Genomic DNA, 23,658 nt, shown 5'->3' with positions numbered 1-23,658 from the left:
GAAATCATGAAAGGAAGTCCTGCAGGTATTCATTTCACTGCATATTTGTTTATTATGAGGATCACTTTTTTTTTTAAGTTTGTGATATAATTCCTGTCGTCTTATATCTCTGATACAACTATTTATTTCCCATTCCTAGAGGAAGAAGAGTATATATAATGGAAACTGTCGTGGTAACAACATGCAGTGCACTATAATAAATATTATGATGATAACAGTAAACATATTTGTTTTGGTGAGGTGTGTTATAAAACAGTTTGTCCAGAGAAGTTGTGGATGTCCATCATTGGAAGTGTTCAAAGTCAGGTTGGATGGGGCTTTGAGCAACCTGATCCAGTGGAAAGTATCCCTGCCCATGACAGCGGGGTTGGGCTAGATGATGTTTAATTTCCCTTCCAACTCAAACCGTTCTATGATTCTACGATAAAAGAATATGGAAAATTGTGTATGATATGTGTATTTATGTAGCCATGGAGAATAATCTAGTTGGGAGACAGCAGTTGTACAGCCTTGTGTTTGTTTGTATCAGATATTTCAAAAACATTGCTTACTTAACTTAGTTGATGGGATTGTTTGCCTCTGGTAACTTAGAACTGAACAATGAAAGTTGTTATTAAATGGTCTTTAATGTCTGATTTTCCAGAATATCTGAGCACTCATTTTTTTAATCAAGAAATAAATAGAAAAAACTCTGTGATAGAACACTGGATGAGAACTTTCCTCAAGTTTTTGGAAAACATATACTAATATCATTTCCTAAATATCATTCTCTATCCAGCCACTATGGCTGAATGCTTTTAATTTATGTATAACTTCTTTTTGACAGAAATAGTCAGGAAAAGCCCTGAATATTTCAAGTGAACCTGTTAGTGAGGGGGAAGAAAAATCTTCTATTGTATGTAAGAATTGATGGCAATACAATTTTATGCTGGAAAAGTTTGTAAATTTAACTCTTTAAAATTATAGTAAGAATAAAAATTCAGAATAACTTAGAATTGTTTTCTTTCACAGCATAATGATACTAATGCAATAGACAGATGCATAAAAATAAAATAATACTGTTAAGTAGTGACAATGTTGGGAATCTATGCTTAATTGGTGAGCTCCAGGCTCTTCCGCTTCTAAAAATTACTGCTGCTGCTAATAAAAGCTTAAAAACATGTGCGTTAAAACAGTATTTTTAAATTGATATTTTTGATGCCAAGTCCTTAAACAGAAGTAATTTCAAAGTGTGGTCACCTTTGTTTATTATCTGTGAGACTATAAGATCTTGGAGTTTAGTTCCGTGGTAGTAACTATTGTTTGCCAAAGGGTAAAATTCAGAGCTCTAAGATAGGAAGTCCAGGGCCACTGCAGGATTATTTGCATTGCTACATTCTGTTTCCAAAAGTTCAGCTATGTCTCAGTCTTTGAATTTGTGGCAGGGAAGAGTCCCTTTTGTAAAAAAAAATATTTTTAAAATGTAGTTGGTTTTAATTATTTATTATTAACAATTATTTTTTTCTTAAAAAAAGATCTATTAATCAAAGATATTGTACATCTCATTCTTACAAGGACTTTAGAAAAATTACTTAAACATATCCTCTCTACACTTTTGCATGAATAGTACATCCCATAGATTATTTTCTACCAGTTCTTTCTGAAATACCTCACTATTAGAATCGTTAATGCATTTTTTATGGCTGATCTTGTGGATGGACCCACTATCAGAAAAGTACTGTAATATTAAAGTTAACTGATGTGATTTGATTCCTTTGACTCCTGTTATTCTTCCAGTAGATGGTAATACTAATTGCAGCTGTGATGGCAGTCTGAGAGTTGACATTAGCGTGGATCAGAAAAGAGTGCTTATCTTTGCATCGCAATTAAGCAAGGATTGTAAGAAAATTATTTTCTGGATGATAACAGTTAAGGACTATGCTTTGCAAGAATGTATATTCTGTATCTTCCAACTATAAAAAAGAGAACTATCAAGTAAACATAGAGATGGAAGTCTATAAGATGAAATATGTAATATACACATAATTTTAACTATATTTAACTGTATTTGCTGTGTGACCATAAAAGATTCTTTTACCTGGCAAAGTCCTGTAAATTGGAGCATGCAGAATTTAATAGCAAAATGTTGCTGAAATCCAAAGGAATGGTCACAGTCTTTCCATTAAGCATGTCTTGATGTCAACATATTGTGATGGATTCACCCAGAAAGGTCAACAGTACTGTTACTGTATGAGTATAAAGTCTTAAAAAATGTAGTGTGTTTGGTGGTTGGTATTCTATAGGTGACTTTCTGTTGCATGTGGTTCTTCATACGAACAAATTGATTTGTGTCTTAATGGCATCTGAAAAAAGTAAAGATTGGATTAGAGTCAGCTCTGTTTAATAAGATGTAACACTAATGTATTCACCTGCTGTTAATTTAATGAAAGCAAAACAATTCTGGTAATCTCAATAAGCAGAAAATCTGAATAATTCTTTATTTTGCCTTTTTCTCAGATTTTGCTTGGTTTTATTGTGATATTGAACCTAGTGTGTTCCATGAAGTAATAAATACTTATTGTTTGAACAGATTTCTGGTGTAGCTGTAATGCCAGTAGTAGCTGCCACATTGGTGGCAAGCTGCAGAAACCCCACGTAAATCCTGCAGTTCTTGATATATTAGATGTGGTGTATCATCTGTATTGTTATGCTACCTTGCATGAAGAAGTAGTAATGAAAAAGCATTTGAACATTCAGTATCTCTAACACTGGGAGGCTACGGAGGTGATTGTAGTTCTTTGTGGTTTTGTTGTTCCCTGGATCATAGGCTAAAACTGCTTTCCTCTTTCCTTGCCATCCAGTCCCAAGTCCCCGGTCTGCTTTACGATCACATAAATGCAGATGCTTTTCTGCAGTGTTTTTCTGGTTTTGCCTGCCCCTATTCCTTTCTGTAGTTGAATACGTCTCTTCCTATAAAGGTGTTCAGTTTTATTAGCATATATTGTCCTAGTCTGTGATAGTCTGGATGTACTTCACAACAGGAGTCCCAAGTTTGTTTGCAAAAGTGAGAAGCCTCAGCCATTCTGGTTCTGTGATTCCATTACAAATATATTATAGAGTGTTGAGCAGAAAGGGATACAGGCTGCTTCATTCCTTCACACAGAAAGATGTATGGTGACTTGGAAACACGGACAGTTAATATTTAATGTATTAATTGTTTAATAATATTGGTTCATGATGTCGGATCCTGTGCATGGACTACTTCATGATTATTACCTTTGAGGATATGTTGCCTGTGATTAATTGTTCACATAAGCAGAAGTACAAGTAAAGTTTCTGGACATGTTGGATGATGTCTGAACATCGTGACAGAGCACATTTTGAAGGAGTTGTTAGTGTTATTCTTTTTACATAAAAATACAAACAAACAATACTTAGCTGTCATGTTTTCCCAGACTGTTATGTGACTTCACTTTATAAGCTTTCTAAAAAGAACTTTTAAGAATGCAACTTAAGTGCAATTGTAGCAGTACAGGTAAAATGCATATCAAAATTGCATGAAACAAAGGAGTATGGGGAAAACATTTTAGATGTACTTGAACATCCAAGAAGGCTTCATGAATCATTTTATCAAATTTATTTAAAGAAAACTCTACTTACATAACTGTGTTAACTTTTTAAGAAATGTAATTCAAGATAGGTGAGTTGAGTAAATTGAAATGTCTGTGATTTATCTTTATTCTGAAAAGAGCTTTGAAACATTGTTGCACAGAAAGCTCAAAGAGAAGCAAAAGTAATATTGGCTGGATAATAGTAATAATAATGGTAATACTGGCAGTAGATAATGAACAAGTGACAGATAAGCTAAAATTCATTTTTATCAGTACTGTTACTTCTGGATATGTGAGAAACATCAACCTGAATCCTGGATGATTTGGCATTAAGTTTCATATTAAATGATATATCCATTAAGGACATGTAGAAATGCATAAATTGAACAGTGATATAATTTTCAGATTACTATAGCTAGGAATTTTGATAAAATCAGTGACTCTTAACTCAGAAGTGTAGATGGGTATGAATAACTTAAGAATTAGACTGGGAAATATGAGGTGAGAATTAATGTAAAGAAGAGTAAGATAATAGATTGAGGAAAGAATATCCCAGACAGACATAAATCAGGAAATCTTTCCCTACGATATGATTATGAATAAACCACTTTCTGCATCATTTTATTGATAAGAAACTGAAAATACATTTTAAATGCAGTACTGTGGCAGGCAAAGAATGATTTGATTTTGAAATTCATATCTAGGTATATAGTTGAAAATTTTGTGGTAAAATCTTGCTGCAAACTTCACAGGATTGCTGTCGAACTGAGCAAGTCTAGAATTAAATCATGATGTGTAGTTATGATCAACCTTGGTTAAAAGAGGACAACAACTTTAACTAAAGTCTAGCTGGAGCAAATTTTAGGAAAAGAAAGTAAATTCAACATGTTGATTGGGACTCAAGCAAGAGCTCATGAAATATTGTAATTATGTGCATTTTCAAATGTAACATCCTCAGTGTGTTTACAAGCAAAAACATAGTAGTATTAGCTTAGGTAATTGAAATGAAACAGAGAAAATACGTCTTGGAAAACCTTTTTTTTTATAGCAGAATTTTTAAAAGATGATGTTGAGTAAATTGCCTGTGAGTTTTCTTGTTCTGGTGTTAGGATAGAAAGAGTAATCTCACACCCTCCTGTGCTGCATATTGTGACAAATGCTAACACTTTAATTAATCGTCATGATTGTATGTTGTTGGCATTTATTTGTAGGTGGGATAGGTAACACGCTCAGTTATAGTGAAGAGCTGGAAGTAATTTTCAGGATGTCAGGAAAACTTTAGGGTAAGCTGTTAAATGTGGTACTTTTCAGTTACCCTGGTTATTTCTTCTATAGAATAGTACTTGAGTCCAGTAAATTGCTGTGTTAGAGTAATAACCACGTAGTGTCAGCTGTGCTGCTCTCTTCTATGCAAGATCTGCATTCCAGCCCATTCAGTTCTATGTACTGGGCACAGGGAAAAAGGTATATTCTTGGTTGATTTAGCTGGTAGAGGTACTGAATCTCTATCGCTTATGCCAGCATATACTGCTATCATTAATATTCCATGTCTTTTTTCAGGACAAAGAAGGAGTGGAGGGTGTATCTGTGGGAGCCATTCTTTCTGACTACCAGAGAGTTCGAGTTGAACATGTGTAAGAAAATATTAATCTTCATTAATGTACACATTCTGGAAGGTGCTTTTCTTGTTTGTTTTCTAACTCAAATTCTGGAGCAGAGACAGTTGCTTTATTTCTCATGTTCTATGATACCCAATTAATTCAATTTGTTAATATAAATAGCTTTTTTTTTCTTTTTTTTTCTTTTCCTGGAACCGTATGTTCATTAGTAAAAATCCAATAGAAACTATACTGGATTTTTGGATTGCTCTTCAGGTCTCTCATAGATCTGTTGAAAATACTAGGAGTTCTGATATAAAAATAGTTGAGTAGGTTCAGATCTTTGATTTCAACAGAAAGCTCACTCGATTCCAATGACTATGCTGTTGTGGTCAAGTATGTCTATTTTTCAACAGAGTTTTAATATAGAGGAACATCCTGTGACTTGTTATCAGGAATTAAATGCAAGAGAATCCTTCCCTTACTTCCTTAAAATCTAAAATCTGTTATCATTAATCAGGAGCTTTCATTTGTCATTTCTCTGTGCACACTTTTTAAGTTTAGATTGTGATACTTTTAAGAGTCTTAATTAAAAAAAGCATTACGTAATGGGAATTGTGTGTGTATAGCCAAGATTTGATTTGGGTCTGGAAAAAAAATTTAGCTATATATGTCTGATGAAATGCAAAAACACCTTGTGTTAAAAATTACTTCATGAGTTCGTTAGTTATTTGTTGATGATAAAAGCAAATATCTGGAATCCTTTATGAACCGTAAGAATGGTGAAGTTACTGCTGTGCCAACTCAACTCACATCAGCAAGTTACACAGCATGAGTGTTTTCTTTACACTTCACATAAGTAAATTGCAGTCAGAAAAAGCTCTTTTCTTTTTCTTTTCCCTTACACTTAAAACATTTTAATGACTGCCTGATCATGTTACTAGATATTTTAGAAAAGATTGCTTTTGTTGATTGTGTGTTTCAGATCTTTTACCACAGTCAAAAGATTGACAGGACATCAGAATATTTCAAACAGACCTGATTAATTCCAAGGTCTCTGAGTGGTAAAAAATTTTTACATTGCTCTGTAGATTTACCCCCTGCAATAAAGTTGTTTCACATAACCATCCCGGTTACTTGGATTCAGCTATTTGTTAGCTAAAGTTAGGCACCTAAATGAACTACTTCACATTCAGAGCTGCTAAATATTTCTGTTAATTTCACAACTTAGTGCTCTGTTAAAATATATGAAAGTAATAACAAAACCTATCAGATTATATGAGTGCTAACTATGGATTTACATGTCAACATTAAACATCCATTTAACTATAAAGTCTTGACACTAATACCAGTGGGTCTATCTAACATATGGGAGAAAGCCCATATATTATATAAACAATGATAATTGACAAATAAATTTTTGAGTGCTCTGAGCTAGTCCCATCGTTAAATGCTTTTAAGTTTTTCAGGAACTAGGCATTACACATTTTATCACCAACTGATGGTACTTGACAATTTGCAGAAGGGTTACCTATCAATAGTGCAAATTAGTGATTCTCTAATTTGATAAACAATCAAATGCTGTGTATCAAATGCTGTCTAAATATGATATGTATCAAAACAAATAATTAAATTTACATTAACAAGCTGTATACTTTTTCCTGAATGATTCTTTTGCTTGGGTGTTGATCCAAATCACAGGTTTGTTGAGTGTAACAAATTCAGCATATTGTACTAGTGATGTGTGCCACATTTATGACAGAGCGGTAACTCTTGCCTTAGCTATGTTCATAAAAAGTGATCACTTCCTAAGGTATTAATAGGCTTGCGTCCCTAAAGGTTTAGGAATGTGTTTTCTCATGGTTTTACTTATGTTCCCATGCGAACCTGTTTACATCAGTGAGTTACATCTTACTTACATAGATGAATTATAGTCAGAACAAGTTTATTTCATTTTTTTAATATTAGACTTAATGTATATACTGAAATCTAGGAATAGTAAAGTATCATAATTGAAACTGTAGAAGCAAAATTATTTTAAGTTAGGAAATGAAAGAAATTAATTTTCTCTAATTTTATATGAATCATGCTGTGTAAAAGCATAATGCTTGGCTTTATCCAATTTTTTGTTTGTTTTTAAGATGCAGAAGGCTTAATCTTCAGCCTTTAGCTTACCTTTGGCGTCAGAACCAGGAAATACTGCTTAAAGAAATGATATCGTCTAACATTCAAGCCATAATCATAAAAGTGGCAGCTTTTGGTACGTATTCAGATTCTGAGGAATATTGTCCACTGAAACTTCCCACGGACAAATCCACGACATAACAGAGAAAAACAGAGATTTTGTTCTATATTTTAGGATAAGAAATGTTAATAAGAAGAAAATTTTTTAAAATTACATGGCTGAATAACAGTCACGATGTCTGAATAATTGATTTACCTGTATGCAATTCGTTCTTAGAGGAGACATGTAAAAACTGGAAAGTAATTCTTCCTAGCATAGTCATTAAATTCCTTTTGTAATTTTTTTGTTCTAGTTTGGTTTTGATTTGAGTAAAGATACATGCATAATTCAGTGGTTCACAGTATTGTCATTTATAGATGATGCAAACTGGTGGCTAGACAATATTATAAAGCAACCATGAAAGTTTTAATAGAAATACAACAAATTAACATCAAACAAGATGTAATTATATGAGGCCAAAATGTTTTGTTTAACAACAGTCTTTGAGTTGATAAAGCATATAGCAAACAGAAATAGTTCGTCATTGCCTTCAAAAAAATGGTATTTACAATGTAGTTGTTTAGCATACCAAAATATCAACATGTCTTTTCATTGTCAAATACGTAAAATGAGGTTTGTATAATGAAGCAAATCAATATGAAAAATAACCTGTTTGTTTGTTGTTTGAATGGAGAGATAAGGTCAAATGAAGTTTTATAGGAAGGCTTGTTGAATGACGTGCTCTATAACCCTAAGATGCACATGAGAAACAGGTTAATGGTACAATATATTCATTTCAGGCTTCTATGCACTTTTTCATTTAAGAGTACAAATGAGGTCTTAAGCATAAAGTGTGACCAAAGGACCTTTTCTTTTTGGGTTGACTATAGATTTGCAGTCCATTGTACCAAAGAATGGCTAGTATGATACAAGAGCATCAGTGGTTAAAGATGTATGTTTAAAAAATAGTGTTTTATAATCTTGCATTAGGAGTCCGATGGCCGGTTTATCTGGGCAACTTTCACATCAAATTCCTAATGTCTGTCTTCTTTAAAGAATGCTTTATAACAAAGTAAATTCTCCTTAAATATTAACCAAGAATTGAATTATAATCCCTTTAGACTGGATGAATTCCATGACTTTTTTTTTAATTAATTCCTTTTTTTTTTATTTATTTGTTCCTCTTTAGCTGGTATATTTTCTAACTAGTTTATACATTATCACTGTGATGGTCGCACTGTCTTGTTCTCTAGGATGCTAGGCCTGCTAGTGGAATTAGAATGATTAGAAATATCACATTCCCTCATTCACTTATAGGTAACAAGCAATGTAATTTAGTAGCGTTTTCCTGAATTTTGGAAAGCCAGTTACAAATACATAGGAGTTGAATGCTGTGTTTTCTACTATAAAACACTTCTTTTTTTAAATTGGAAAAAAAAAATTCTTTTTTAAAGGAATAGTTTTCAGGCCATGTAAAGTACATTTTTTATATTTATGTTATTTTTCCATAAAACAGAATGCTTTCATTGCTTATGCTGACTTAAAGAAAAAAAAAAAGTCCGCAAAGAATATGTAACATGCTTTTTCACATCAGAATTATTTTTTAAAGAAAATATATGATTTAAATAATAGATAACACTATTTCACAAGTAGACATCATTGATGACCTGTCTTATGCCTGAAGCAAGAAAAGCTTGTCTTTTGTATTCTGCAGTCTTAAAAAAACTTAAAATGCACTAGTTAGTGCACAAAGAGTGCTTTGTGGGCTATTCATTGAAGGAGCGAATACCATAAATACTTGTAGATAGCAATTAGATAGAAAATCACTCTGAGTTTTTCTTTTCCTTTTTATTTTTTTTGGCTACAGGTAAAAGAAAGATCTTATCAGAGTCAATTTCTCACCTGCCTCAGGCAGTCGTAATTAGATGTAAGCAAATTTAATGGAGCTTGCGTGCTCTGGGGCCATTCTGTAATGCTTTAATAATTGCATGCCTTATTAAAGTGGATTTAAGGTATGAAGGCTGTTTAACATATCAAGTGGCAAAGAAGATAAGATACAGTTTAACTTTTTGCCTCTTAGATTAATAATCAAAGCTAAACTGCAATGAAAATATTTAAAATAACAGATTTAAGAGTCTGAAGGGTAATGCATTAGATGGTACATTGTACAGATGTTAATGCAAGAAGCAAATCTGTAACCTGAGCTTGACATTCATCAGCGCTGGCATACTTGTACACCCTCCTTGTCCTGTTTTCCATTAACTCAGTGCCAGTATTGGCAAGGTAAAAGCCTGTCATTTTGTGTAGAAAACACATAATTATGCAAGTAAATGAGCATTAGTTTAGTACGTTTCCCTAAATCCACCATTACAAATTAATACCATAAACTTTGCCAGTGGCAAGAGTTTTCTATCTGAGAGTAGTGTGCTTTTCCAGATGCGATACCAATTGCTCTCACTTACATGCAAAAGAAGTATTGTTAGCAAGCCTTCTTCACATGCCTTCTGTTGATCTATAAGTAGATCAGCTTTCTTTCCTTTAGAGTATATTTCAGAGGCTTTAATGATGAGAGAAAAATATTCCATGATCTAGCAGCAAATCTGAGCTTTAAAAAAAAAAAAGCTGCACATGCATATTTATCTTCAGTGCCATTTTGTTGCTGCTAAAGATGCCTGTATGATGCATGATACTTTTATATTTGAAATATACCCCTCTTCAGTGGAAATCCCAGAAAGTCAGAATGAGGTTACTCAGTAATAACTAAAATAGATGCAGTTATTGATTGTTTTTAACATGTGTGTGCCTGAAATTCCAGTAATATCCATTGCTCATGTGAGACAGTGTAATATAGCACTGTGGAATATAACAGAGACAGTGTAATATAACACAATAATAAGATGTGGTTTTGATATTCTTGCTCTCTGGACACGTTTTACAAATTAAAATACTAATTAACTTGCAGAGTATGCATATAACAGATTCAACTTTTAATCTTGGTAACTTCATGTACTGATCTTACCTGTGCCACATTCTAAAGCAAATTGCTTCCACTGCAGCACAAGGTGTAATACTCAGTGGAAGTGAGAGAAGGAGGAAGGTTACTTTGGAAGGAATCTTTGGGTTCCTCACAGTATGGTCCTCAGTAAAAATTGAGCATCGAGTTTTATTTAGTTTTATTTTACTTATTATGGTTAACTATACCTAAATCTTGTTAAGAATTAACACTAAAACTTAAGCGCCACTATACATTTTAAAATATGACAAACTTCAGTTCTCATATATATGAGAATATAGTTGAAATTGTTTTTATGTCATGCAGTTAAAGCAGTTTGTCCTCAGTGATTCTAGTTTTTCTTGAAATTTTAAGAGTAATGTTCACCTTCAGTAACTTCTGTAAGAGCACATTGTTAGATTGAGAAAATGGGTGAAAAAAATTCTTCTTCAATGTTTCAGTCAAAATCAGAATATAAGCTCAAATTTCTATCTTTTATGGGATTAATATGCATTATTTACTTTATACATTGCAGCTTCTTCCCAGTTTGGTTATATTAAATTAATGATTTATTCTTGAATTAAATACCTGAAAAAACATTGTAATTGTGAGATCAGGTAATAGAAATACTAAGTTGAAAAAGCAAAACTCTTTTTCATGGTTAAATTATGTTTCTCACTTCTAGCTGTTCTTTGGACCACAGGGGAGAATGATACCGTAATGCTGTTCAACTGTTGGACAATAATAAAAGCTGAAACTTTATATCAGGGCTGACTAGCTTGTGTTCCTCAGCCTACATTTGAAGTGGGGCTCTTATGGCATGGCTACATCCTTTATCTTGTAGGTCCGGCTCCTATGAGTGCTTCCCGACAATCTGCCTGCTCAGCCATGGATCGAGTTGAAATCACAGGAGCTGTGGAAGTCTAGATTTTGAGATGGCGTGGGCCCTAGTTGCTTACCCAGGCTATTTCCCTCCAACAATGGAGTAATGAGTCCTTAGGGAACCATTGCCATCCCCTGTCTGTCAACAAATGCTAAAGTTCCTTCTCTAAAATGAGCTGTCTGGAGTACGTATATTTAACTTGAGTCCCCTTTGCTGCAAGAAGATCTTGACGCTTGCCTCACAAGGTCAAGAAGATTGGTATACTCCTGCTGTACATAGAATCCTCTGAAAACCTGATAGTTTAGGGATGTGTATGGTTTTTTATATGAGAGAGAATGTTACTTCTTAGTATAATCAAATCAGTACCTGGAGCTTTTGTTTATTATTTAAACCTAACCACCTAGGTGTCTGCATTATTGTTTATTATTTGCACGCCACTAGTGTACAGAAGTAAAATCCTGACTGACTGAAATTGATAGCCAGACTCCCATTAATTTTCATGGAGGTAAGATTTATGTATACAGTAGTACATTAAAAAAGAACTAGCACCACACAGTTCCTGGTTAAGCTCCTGAGCGTGTAATTTAGTGTTACGGATAAACTGATCTAATAGTGAGTTGCTGCCAAAAGGTTGATCTTTCTTTCCCCCTTCTAGCTGACTAGTCCAAATCACAAGTCTCTACTTGCTTCTGCCCCTGTAAAAGCTCTAGTGATTGTGTGGCTGCAGCTGGGTGATCCCTGCTTTTTCGTGTGTGCAGGGAACTTGCTGCATCGATGCCATGGCTGCATGGAGGACAAAACTCTCTCTTTCAGTAGAAAGCTTACTACTAAATTGGGTTGGCTGTAATGTCGGATCATATCCTGAAGTAAAATTGGTGGTTGTGTGAGTTTTGTCTGAGCACATCATCTGTGCAATGGAAAGGAACAGTGTTCTATGAAAATGTATCTCTAGTTTTTAGTACTGAGCAATTTTAAAGTCATTATTAGGGAAATTGAAGGAACTTGTTACATCATCATCACAGGGGAACACACTTGCTTCCTCTAAATATTTTCAAAAAATTCTCAGACAATTCACAAACATAACAGAAGGAAGTGAGGAACATTTTGTTAAGAAATCAATACAAGATCCCAGTTGTGTTCGTCCATATTGTATTGTAAGGATTAGTTTACTTACTTATTACTAAATAAACTAAACATTGGCATTATTCTTAGCTAGTTCAACTTATTTAGAGGTGGTTGTTCCATTGCTTTTTCTTTGGGCAGTTACCAGACACTGGAGCTGTAATGGAATCTATGACAGTCTTCACAACCTTGCTCTTGATAACGTTTGGTTTTATTAATATGAAAAAGACTACTTCTGTTTATCATAATTTGAAGTGGAACATAAAATGACCAATAATATTTTTCCAAGTACTGTCAAATTTTAATGATTGTCTATTCTGTTAAGCATAATGTATTCTAAAAAGTAGCCTTAAACTTTTATTAGAAAAATTATCCCTGAACAATGTTAAAGTATTATCTTGTATACACTTTTTATTGTAATTTTTTTCAGATTATAAATTTGGTAAATTTATACCTATCACGTACTTTAGGAAAGATATTCTTATTAGTCTTTTCCCCCTTCTAATCCTTGTTTCCTAGCTAGCACGTTATTGTCACTGAATTTTCAAACAAAGCTTCTAAAGCTTAGTTGGTCCTTTAAAGTTTAAGTGTATTTGACACATTTGCCTTAGGCTTTTTCCCTAATACATTTGTCTACTACCTCATTTATCTACATCATTCATGTTATTTACGATAAAAGAAAAGGTACCACACCTGTTTGTTCACCAGACGTTGTATGAAAAGACCTGGGAACAATTACGAAACCACAGGAGCCATTTTAGCTCAGGCCCTTTTTTTTTTCTGAGGGAAAAGATTCACGTGGGAAAAGATCAACATGGAAAAATGGGAATTGTATGCAAGACCAGAAATCAATCAAAATTAGCTTGGAATTTAAGAAGGTGCAAAAGGTGCAAAAGAGATGAATAAGAGAAAAGAGAACTAGGAATGGGCTTTAAGTGAAGAAAAGTTTTGGTTCAGAGCATAGCTGAAAGGTTAGAAAAATAAGATAAGAAAATAATCTTTGCATTTGGAATGTTTTTTGCCTTGATGCTTGTATATGAATGACAGATGCTTTGTTACCAGTGTAAGATGAGGTTTTGGAAAGAGCTTTTAGTGCATAGGTATGAAGAAATGTTTGAAAATGAAGTGCATACAGAAAAAGATGAAATGAGATTTGCAGTTTGCATAAGTGGACCTAGAAACAGGTTAGAGAGAAATACTATTCCCTCTTTGCTATCTCTTGCGCCTATAGGTTGGAGATTGGGAAGGATGTCGATATTTTCAGTACTAACAGATGACAGGAGTTAGAAGGAAGAGTGGGAAAGTGAATGTTCCTGAAAACAAAAGTAATTGAAAGTTGACATTATTGAGTGCAGTGCTTCTTAAGGACATGTCAGAGACAGACAAAATTGGAGAGACATGGTTAAGAGTGGAAAGATTGCTTTGCAGTTTGGGGAGATCAGATAATCTAAAGAAAAAGTGAAATGGAAGCAGCGGGCTAAGAATGGACTGTTAGGCATTTAAAGTGAAAGAGAAAAGGAAGTAAGGGAGGAGTGAAGGAGAGTGAAGGAGACAGAAGAATAGTCAGAGAACTTTGAGCTGAAAAATAGTGGAAGAAAAAGAGATTAGTAAGAGATGTCAAAAGCAGAAATAATCTTAACAGAATGAAAATCAAGAGGGAGAAGTGGTGTCTTGCTAATACTAGAATATTACTTGCTGCTCTTTAATGCTTGTAAGATTTAAGTTCTGGATGCACATTCACTGTGCAGGCTTCTGGGCTGAAACAGAGCGTAAACTCAAACCTTTAAAGGTGTATCTATGTAGTTAGAACCATTGATGCTTGCTTTCCAGGTCTCTGAGTTTAAGTTTTACGAGACTTCTTGTCCTAATCTCATCCTTTATTTCTGCTCTGGCCTTTACCTTTTTGCAGGTGATCTACTGATTTCCTGTCAGAAGTCTCTGTTGATCCATTTGGAGACTGTGACTTTTTAAAGGTTTATAACTTGTCTGCATGGGGATGGATTTAATGAGAGTGACACAAATTTTATCACTTGCACTGTGCCTCTTTCTCTGCCACTGAATCAAATTTCAATCCTTTTCTTCATAGCTTAATAGCACTAGAACTGTTCAAAGCATGGAAATACCAGAATTCTTTAACAGAGACAAACCAGCATATCCTTTTTTATCCAAACTATGGTGCTGGAATGGTTGAACTCTTTGAATTAAATAGATTAGTAAATAAATAATGCTCTAAAGTAATTCTAATCAAAACATTTCAGTATGCCAAAGTTAAAAACACTGAAAACAAATTTATATCAGGGAAGTCATACATATGTGGCTGTATGAACCAAACCTGTAATAACTCTTGTTTTAAGTCTCTGAAGTTCGTTGAAAGTCCTGAGAGGAAGTTGACTGGGGCAGTATTTTCAATGAGCTGAACCATTTGCTGTACAGAATCTTGGATTTGATTAAAAGCAGTTTAATGCTGTTATTAAACAATTCTTCCACAATCTCTTTTTAAGCTATGAACATTTTCGAGTTTTAAAAGTATCTGCGTGAAAATATTGCCTTGTTATTTGATGAAACAATACAAAATTTCTTCAAAGACTTATTGAGGTTTCTGTTCCTGAAATGGCAGAGCTAAGTTGCTTTGAATCCTAGATGTAACTAGAACACAAATAACTTTGATGTTAAAAAAAAAAAAAAAATCACAAGAGATTACACATAAAATTAACATTGCTGGTATGAAGAGTTTTAGAGCCTTTTACCTCTTAGAGTTCTAAAATTTGATGACATCAGACTAACCTAGTTTAGAAAACATTTGATGAACTTCCGAGAAAGAAGATAAACTGTCATCCTAAATAAACTGCGCTGGAAACATATGCTAGAACCATTTGGGATTAATGTCTTAAAACTTTACCACTTAGCTTGAAAAGAGTTAGTATATCTTCCGATTCCATCCCTGTACTATTCCGACACTGGATAAATTACCCCATACACAAAAGAAAAGGGGGGAAACAAAGAAAAAAAGAAAAAGGAAAAAAAAAGAAAAAAGAAGTAGGCACCTAATCAAGTTGCATGAATTCTGCTCTTTTGTACAATAAATTAGAAGTATATTCACCTCAAATCTTTTAGAGGTAGAGTAATCCAGTATTTATTGCATTTTCCTTCATTTTTATACGAAAATTAAGCAGCTTTTACAATTTTTTTGATGTTTTGGGAAAGGGAATTTAAGGAATCTGTCCAGTTCACCATTGTTATACAGCCTTTCATGTGTGAAAGTTATGGGGAAGTTAAGAATCAACTATGAACCTGCCAAGTTATGCTACCAGTCAAAAAGTTCACTTCCCAACTCTTCATAGAAATGAAAGCTAAATACAACACCACGAATAATTTACCTCAAGGCAATTTAAGGTATAGATTTACAGTGCTTTAATATCTCTGTGGCAGGTGCACTCCTACATCATGAAGGGTATCTGACATGCCTGCACTCATGCAGGGTAAACCTGCTTTACCAACTAATACTTTAGTATATGGGCTTTTCCTGTGCTATTAGAAACATACTGTTTGATTCCATATCGTTTAAAGAATAGTGCTTGATCCTGCTTCATGAAAATTGGTGATTTTGTATTGTTTACTTAGAAAGAAAAAAAAAGACATATTTAAAGTAGAGGATTTTACCTTCAAAAATAGTCCTGTTTTCTCTGTTCCAGTTCTAAGATGGGTGGTTGCATCTATCCTTTATAGCCTTTTGCTTTCTCTCCATATTTCTGTACCTTAAAGTTCCCATCATCTCCTTGTTAACCCTGTTTTCTTCCTGAAAAAGAAATTGTAAAGAGAGAGAAAGAGACTAGTTCTGGTTCCAGAAAACTTAAGTCTTTCGTTGACTCTTTTTTTATTTAAAGTTCTAAATAATTCTGCTTTTCTTCTGTAAGCAGCTGATCAGGATCTTTTCCAGAAACCTTATTGTGTATTACACTGCCCTCCATCATCGGAAGTTAAGTCTTGGTCCCTGACATTCATAATCGTGGCAGTTACTAATCTTCTCAACAATACTTCTCAAGAAGTCAGCAAAAAGAAGGGAACTTTAAGTTGCTGTAACTTTAAAACAAGTTCAATTTTTTTCTCCAAAAGTCTATGCTAATTCTATGTATATGAAATTTCAAGAAGATTGAGAATAGATAGTGATTTTGGATATTTGTTTTTAACCTTATTTTATGGAAAAAGTCAGAGAGGAATAAGATGTACTTTTTGAATGGTAAGGTTGGTTAGTCAGGAAAGGACAGAGGTTTTTCCCTATATTATCAACAGATAATGGTTAGCTCATATTTTACTGATGTGGGTGTGTGTGGTAGTGATTCTTTCACAATGTGTTCACGTGTTATGGGTTAGAGTTTGGTTCAGTGTAGCTTTCAGAAGAACTTGATATACCACCATTTCTTAAAACCAATAATTATGATTTATTTTTATTTATTCAGCATTTTACTAAGAAGTGAAAGTAGAATTTTTATATTAAAAGACTTTCTTAAAAATCAAGACTATTTTAAAATTCTGAACATGTATAAAACATGTTCTTGTTTGTAAGATGAGGCTTTAGAATGTGGATTTTACTAGCTGAATGTAATGCCGTGAAGATGGAACTTGATTTTCTGATGGTCTTTATAAATGCAGGTAATACCAGGTAGTTACCCCTCAGGTGAGGGCTTTACGCTATACTAATACATGTGTGCAAAGTGAACCATTTAAAATACAGTTCTTTTGCGTAACTTAACACTAGTGAAATGACTTTTAGTAATGTTCTTTGGTACATTTTTTTCACTACAGAAGAAAGCCCTGAATTCCTGCCCCAGTCTTTTGACATTGCTGCAGTTCTCTACAGCACTTGTCTTGTGGCTGTGCGTAAGAGGGCTCTGCAACCATTGTTGATATCTGCAGGATGGAGTTCTGCTCCTGTCAGTAGATTTATCAGGAATTACGGATGGAGTAGAAATTACTTTGAAGTGATTATACCATTTGTGCTATCACATACTGATTTTACAGTAAAACTAGGCCACAAAGCTGGAGATGAGAGCGCAATTTGTTTTACTGAGCACTGTTAAAAACAGCATTATCAAATCTTTCGAGATGTTTCTGTCATCGTGTACTGGTCGATCTCAAAGAAATAAAGCCCCACTTGCTCTCTTGAAAGCACATAATAAATTGACTGATGTAGTTCAGTTGGGGAGTTAAAAATGCATTGAAAATAATGGGGCATAACATTCTAGGGTTAACATTTATTCATAGATGATGCAATTAAATAAAATAGGCATTAACTTCAAGGTCAGTCAGTAAAGTAATAAAAGTGAATATTTTAATTGAATTGTAATTGCTTCCCATTGATACATGCAAGTCAAGTAAAATAGATGTCAGTGCTGCAAATTATAGTTCCCTTCCTAATTAATTTCTTAATTCTATGTACAGTCATCCAGGCCCTGGAACTTGTTGTTGGTTTATCCACCCATCCAGCTTCCTTCACATCTAGTTTCATGGAGGAAAAATCTGGAGGATGTGGTTAAATGGAATGTACTAAGAATTTACAATACATTGTTTTTCTTTTCAGTCTAAGTAATTTTAAGAATCTGAATCAATCTCCTCCTTTGTTTAAAGAAAAACATACCAAATAAAAGTATAGATTTATGTAACTGTTTTGTAAGTATGGTTATAGATACTTTATTATACTGATAGTAGCAGTAGACATACAGCTTCATCTGTAAATGCATACCATTAGAGATTTGAGATGCGGATTACTGGTTCTGCAAATTACAGGTTACATTGGTTCTTGATGCCTTTAGCAGACGGTCTCCATTCACTCATAATACAAACCTATTGGAAACTAAAGGAAATTATATTTTTCAAAAGAAAGACAAGCTATCCAAAAATAGAATTCTACTGAGAAACAGAAAGGGTACATTGCACTTTCATGGATTTTCGTGTAGGTGTGGAATATTACTAAAGAGTTTACCCGTAGTGTATACATAGGCAATTTATTTGTATTTTGTATACTATTTGTATAATAGTTTCTTTTAAATTATTGTTTTGTGTTCATTAGGGGGCAGAACAGTATGTATATCCTTCTTAATATCAAAGAGAAGTTGTGAAAGAAATAATATGTTAGTGTGTCTGGTTCTGACAACTATTTCCTGTCTGACATGTTTGTAATGTATCCCTTGGTTTAAATTTAAAGGAAACCAATTTGTTTTTATCAAGGAGAGGGATTGCTTTTCTTAGAAAAGTAATTATGTTAACGAAGAATGTTAATGTAAATGTGTGAAATGAGTACTGTAATATGGTACTCATTATTACTCATTTATTTTAAGAGAAAATGCTTGTTTAGCCTAATATCTATCCCATTAAAATCAAGGACATAATGGCAAGGTGGTGTAAGTTGGAAGACATCACCAGAATCATTGGAACTGTTGAAATTAAATGAAGATATTTTAAAATTATTTCCACAAGCATAAATTATCATTATCTTATATCTAGCAACACACATTTTTAGTCTGTTAATAAAGAGCAATAAACGAGTACCAAATAAGAATAAAGGGAGGAGAAAAACTCAGTCCTCTTTCACTTTAATTATTAAACAGTTTTTAAAGTGTTCCCCTAGATAGGGAGTTTTTAATGTGCTTTAATGAAATATTTAAAAACTTTATTAATGTTTTGAGATCTCATTCACTCTAACTTGTTTTAGTTTCACAGGAATTTAAATATACCAAGACCATCATTGTAAAAATTAAAAGGCATATCAGCTATTTGAACTCAGCAATGACTTTATATAATAGTATACCATACATTTATGTAACAGCTTTCATCATCAATGATCTAAAGTGCTTTGCAAGGTACATACTTCAAAAATTGCTTCTAAATGGAGTCATTCTAGTGGCAGCTCTTTAATGATACCCATTATTGTATAAAGCAGTAGAGTAGGAAAAAATAGACAAGTATTGCGATCAGTACAAAAAAACCCAAACCACAATAATTAAGAGTAGTAAAAAGTGTGATCACTGAAAATTTTCCAGTGTTCCTTCACTTTCAGAAGTAATCATTTTGTTTTTTCTTACTTACTTTTTAAACTAATTTTTACTTACTTACTTTAACTTTAAAAGTTAAGACCTTTTGACCACTTAGTCTCAACTCCAACTAGGATATTTATTTGGTTGAAGAAGATGTGAGGTCTTGAAACAGTTGTTCCTGGATGTTTTTTATCCCAGTACTGATTTCTGCCAATTATTTGATTTATTCCTGAGAAGTGACCATTTAACAGCCGGGAGTTGGCAAAACTCATAAAGTCAAAAAGCTTCCTGAAACAGGAACACAGAGGGGCAAGTTAAAGAAATTATCAAATGTTAATAGGGCTTACTTTTTTACCAAGAAAAATAAATCAAAATATAGACATCATACAGTATATTTTGTGGTGGATCGAAAGGTACAACATTTAAGACATTCTGTAAGTCTGAGTTTTCTTCATATTTCCATCCTTTTTAATTCGTACCTTTTTTCTGTGGGTCGCACACACACAGAATGTGATTTAGCAAAGAAGTTTTTATTATGGAAAACAGTCTGTGTCCCTTCCAGTAATTTGCAGGAACTATAAAAAAATTAACTTTATATTTTAACTTTATTTTAATTTAATAGGTATATACAAAGGTAACTTCTGACTCAAAGAGGTAATTTCTGTGTAGTACTTTTATTACTGTGGACCTGCATGTTTACTTCACTGGTTAGCGAAATTTCTAAGAAAGGAAAACAACAGCTTTTCCAGTTGACACTCAGTGAAAAGATAATTGACCTTATTTTTCCACAAACATGGAAACCAGTTGCCCAGAGGGGATAAGAGGAAATTCTGACCAAGTGTGTTTTCTTTATGATAGAAATTATTTTAGATACAGTGGGACTAATTTCTAAGGGAGACATGCTATATTTAAAAAAAAAAAAAAAAAAAGCCTTTCTTGATGTCATAACAGTACTTTATAAAAACATTTTTACACTTTTTTTTTGCAGGTTTAGATCCAGATAAGCATCTAGGAAAAACTCTGGATCAAATGCAGCCTTATCTTTTGGAGGTGAGTATTACTTAAAAGATACTCATACAGGTAAAGTTGCAATTAGAAAGTAACATAGGCAGAAATTCAGTAAAATTAACTTAATCAAAAATTACTTAGTTATTTTCAGAAATTAGGTGCTAACCAAGGGCTTATCTTTGTACATAGAATATAAGCCTCTGCTATGCACTTTCAATATGAAAAACATTCTTTCTGGTGGTAGTTCACAAATGGTGCCAGCATCTTTAAAACAAACTAAAGGCAAGAAACCTCAATATTAAGGGAACATTAACTTATATGTCAATATGATAAAGCTAAGTAATTGCATGCAAGTTAGACTTTCATAGCAAGGAATGATCGTGGCAAAATCATAGGTGATACAAAACTTCCCCACAGATATTCCCATCTGAAGGTTTCCTACCATTTTTTACACAGTCAGACTGAATAGAGCAGGGCCTTTCAAAAATGGGATAAGAGGTTTATTCTAGAAGAGGTACTTAATTCTGCGCAAAGGGTTATGTAGTCTTCAAAGCAGGAAAATGCTTGTAGGCAGAGCTAATAGATTTATATAAAGAAAAATTATTTAACTAGGGAAAAAAAAAAGACCAGATTTTGTACACGAGTTGTCTCTGCATTTGTGGTAGAAGCATCAAACATCAAGCTGAGTACAGTTTAGGAATAGCAGCTCTGAAAGCATGTTTACATATATTGTCTGTGACAAAGCCAATTTACTGCAGTTCCTTGTCCTCGAGCCTGTTAAAAACCCACAATTATTTGCGTGTTCGGCTATTAAGAGAATCTTGCTGTAACTTTTATCAGTGTAAGCTGTCTAAATTTGCGCAAAACGATCTCCTAAAAATACTTTTTGTTGTTAATCTGGGTAGTTACTGTTCAGCCTGGCTTTGTAAGCAGTTCTTCTGGAACAATTAAGGGCATAGCAAACTTGCAGAAGAGAAAGAAAAAGTAACCAGAATTTGTTAGGAACTTTAAAAATCTCTTTTGCTGCTGAAAGATAGAGAAGTTAAATAGGAATTATATCTTGGGTTTAACTTCATTTTGTTAGTCATTTACGTGGCTGGAGAGAAGAGGATAGATAATTGGTCCTTGGCAAAGCTGAAGAGGAAGAATGAAGGTCCATAACATTCAAATAGTCTTACTTGAAGAGATTGTTGTTGGCCTGTTCTTAGCTTGAAGTTTGTGGCTTCTGCTTCAGAGCTGGAGAATCTGTCCAGAAACCTTTCCCCCTCTTCCCCCCATAAACTAGTTGACGTAAAAATCCCCTTCATTATCTCTTTTTGTAAGTCTTGTTTCACTTATATCTTCAGATCATCTCAACTATAGCAATGATTCAAGAATACCAGGGGGTGGGAAGGAGAGGTGTTTTCTCCTGCTCCAGAAAAAGGGAAGAAAGGGAAGTAGAAAGCTTCTTTTATCAAAATTCAGGTTGCAACTTTAAATCAGTAGTCTTGACTTTCTTTAAAACTAGCAGCAAGTGTTGCAACTTTAGTTACATTTAGTTATGTATTCTTCTCCATTTGATTTCACTGTCATTAATTTTAAAAAGAAAATAATAAACTAAGAAATCCGAAAGTACCTGGTATTTTGGGGAATTAAATGTATTCTTCCTGATGTTTGATGGCTCAAGTGAAGTGATTCGTACTTCCTTGGTTTCACTGAAATTCTTACTGTCATGGTTTAATACTTCTCAAAACCCGCGTTGGCAGGTTTTATCTTTTATTGATACAACAATAAACAGAGCAATGACTGCATAGCTTAAGGTGTAGAACCAGTAGGGCATTCTCACCTGGCTTGGAACTGGTTTTCAGGCCATTGTAGGAGAGACTGCAAAACTGATTATTTGTTCATATAGCTGTTTCTTGTGCATATGCATGCTATGAAAGTCAAACTCAGTACAAATAAATTGTTTTTACTGGATACTTAGTTGGCTTTAAGGCCTAATAAAACCAAATCATTAACTATAAACTGAAGAGAAATGCTTAGGTTTATGATGTGAAAAATACTCTTTTGCAAATCAGTGAAGTCTTCAGCATCAGAAGTTCTGGTAGATAGAATGTGAGAGCAAGGAGTTCACAGTTTTCAGTAAGGAGGAGAGATAAAATTTAATATTCTGACCATACCAAAGCAAACACCATAATAAATTAATTTTTAACATTGCACATCCCCAAAACTACCACAGCTTTATATACTCTTGTATCTTTGATTTGTGTTGTATTATCTAACCATTAATTTCAAATTTCTTGGAATTTGTTGATCTTGTTGTTTTTTGCTAATTTATGCTTTTTCCTATTCTTGTGTGATTCTTTTTTGGGTTCTCTATTGATATCTAATGTTACTTTACATAGCTGTTTATTCAGCTAGGTGCAGAGTTTTTCATTACAGCATTTTCCCTAGTGTGGTGTGCAAGTTTGTGAGAATTTTTAAAATTAATTAAATAGTGTTCTACGTGTTCTTCAGTTTTGTTGAAAACCAGTTTACATCTTCTTAAGTTCAGTGCCCAGAAAAATGCCAATCTTGAATATAAGAGGGCCTTTGATATTGAACCACAACATGTAATGACATGTTGAGTCATTTGGGATTGGTAGGGAATATCCTGCTTTACATTTTAGCATATAGTCACAAAGTTCAACTTCTCTGATACTACAGATCAGGCAGTAGGACTTTACTTACTTACTTGTTTTTATACTAAAAGTTTACCTTAAGGAACAGGCAATAAAATCAAAATCAATTTGTATTACTATAATGTGCCTATTATAATTTATCTTTTGAACATACAAGAAATAAGCATGAGGTAATCATTTTCTTTTTAGAAAAAAAATCTCTTGTTGAGGCATTATAAGAGGCATGTCAATGTTAATTGGGGGAAAAAAAAAAGAAAGCAACAACAAACTTACAAACCCATAACGCAGCCCTGATTTCATCCACTGAATTATTTAACTTTGGAAAAATATATTGTCACCTAAATTTTCCGTCTTCTGATTTACTTAAGTTTATGTGTACTATAGAAATGATAATAATTACTGACATAAAGGTGAGGTGGTTTTGCTGCTGTTGCAGCGGAAAAATGGAGGAGTATTGAGTGGAAAAGCTTTGATTTAATTTTGCAATTTTTTTTCTGACTTTACATATAGAAGGTTGAACTTACGAGTGCAATGATGATCTGCAACCCAT

The 23,658-nt window shown here is 33.5% G+C and overlaps 1 protein-coding gene across 1 annotated transcript in view; it reads left to right on the top strand.

Moving 5' to 3' along the window:
* The window catches only part of DPH6 (diphthamine biosynthesis 6), a 214,549-nt gene that overhangs the window by 43,585 nt on the left and 147,306 nt on the right, over positions 1-23,658 (top strand). The window contains exons 4-6 of the mRNA XM_075151761.1: positions 5,151-5,224; positions 7,330-7,448; positions 20,429-20,490. Of these exons, the coding sequence (XP_075007862.1) occupies positions 5,151-5,224; positions 7,330-7,448; positions 20,429-20,490 (255 nt within the window). The remainder of the gene's footprint in view (positions 1-5,150; positions 5,225-7,329; positions 7,449-20,428; positions 20,491-23,658) is intronic.

Source organism: Calonectris borealis, chromosome 5 (assembly GCF_964195595.1).
Source record: "Calonectris borealis chromosome 5, bCalBor7.hap1.2, whole genome shotgun sequence".
NCBI classification, from domain to species: Eukaryota; Metazoa; Chordata; class Aves; order Procellariiformes; family Procellariidae; genus Calonectris; species Calonectris borealis.
Note: the sequence above shows the minus strand (reverse complement) of the source record. Positions and strands in the feature narration are given on the sequence as shown.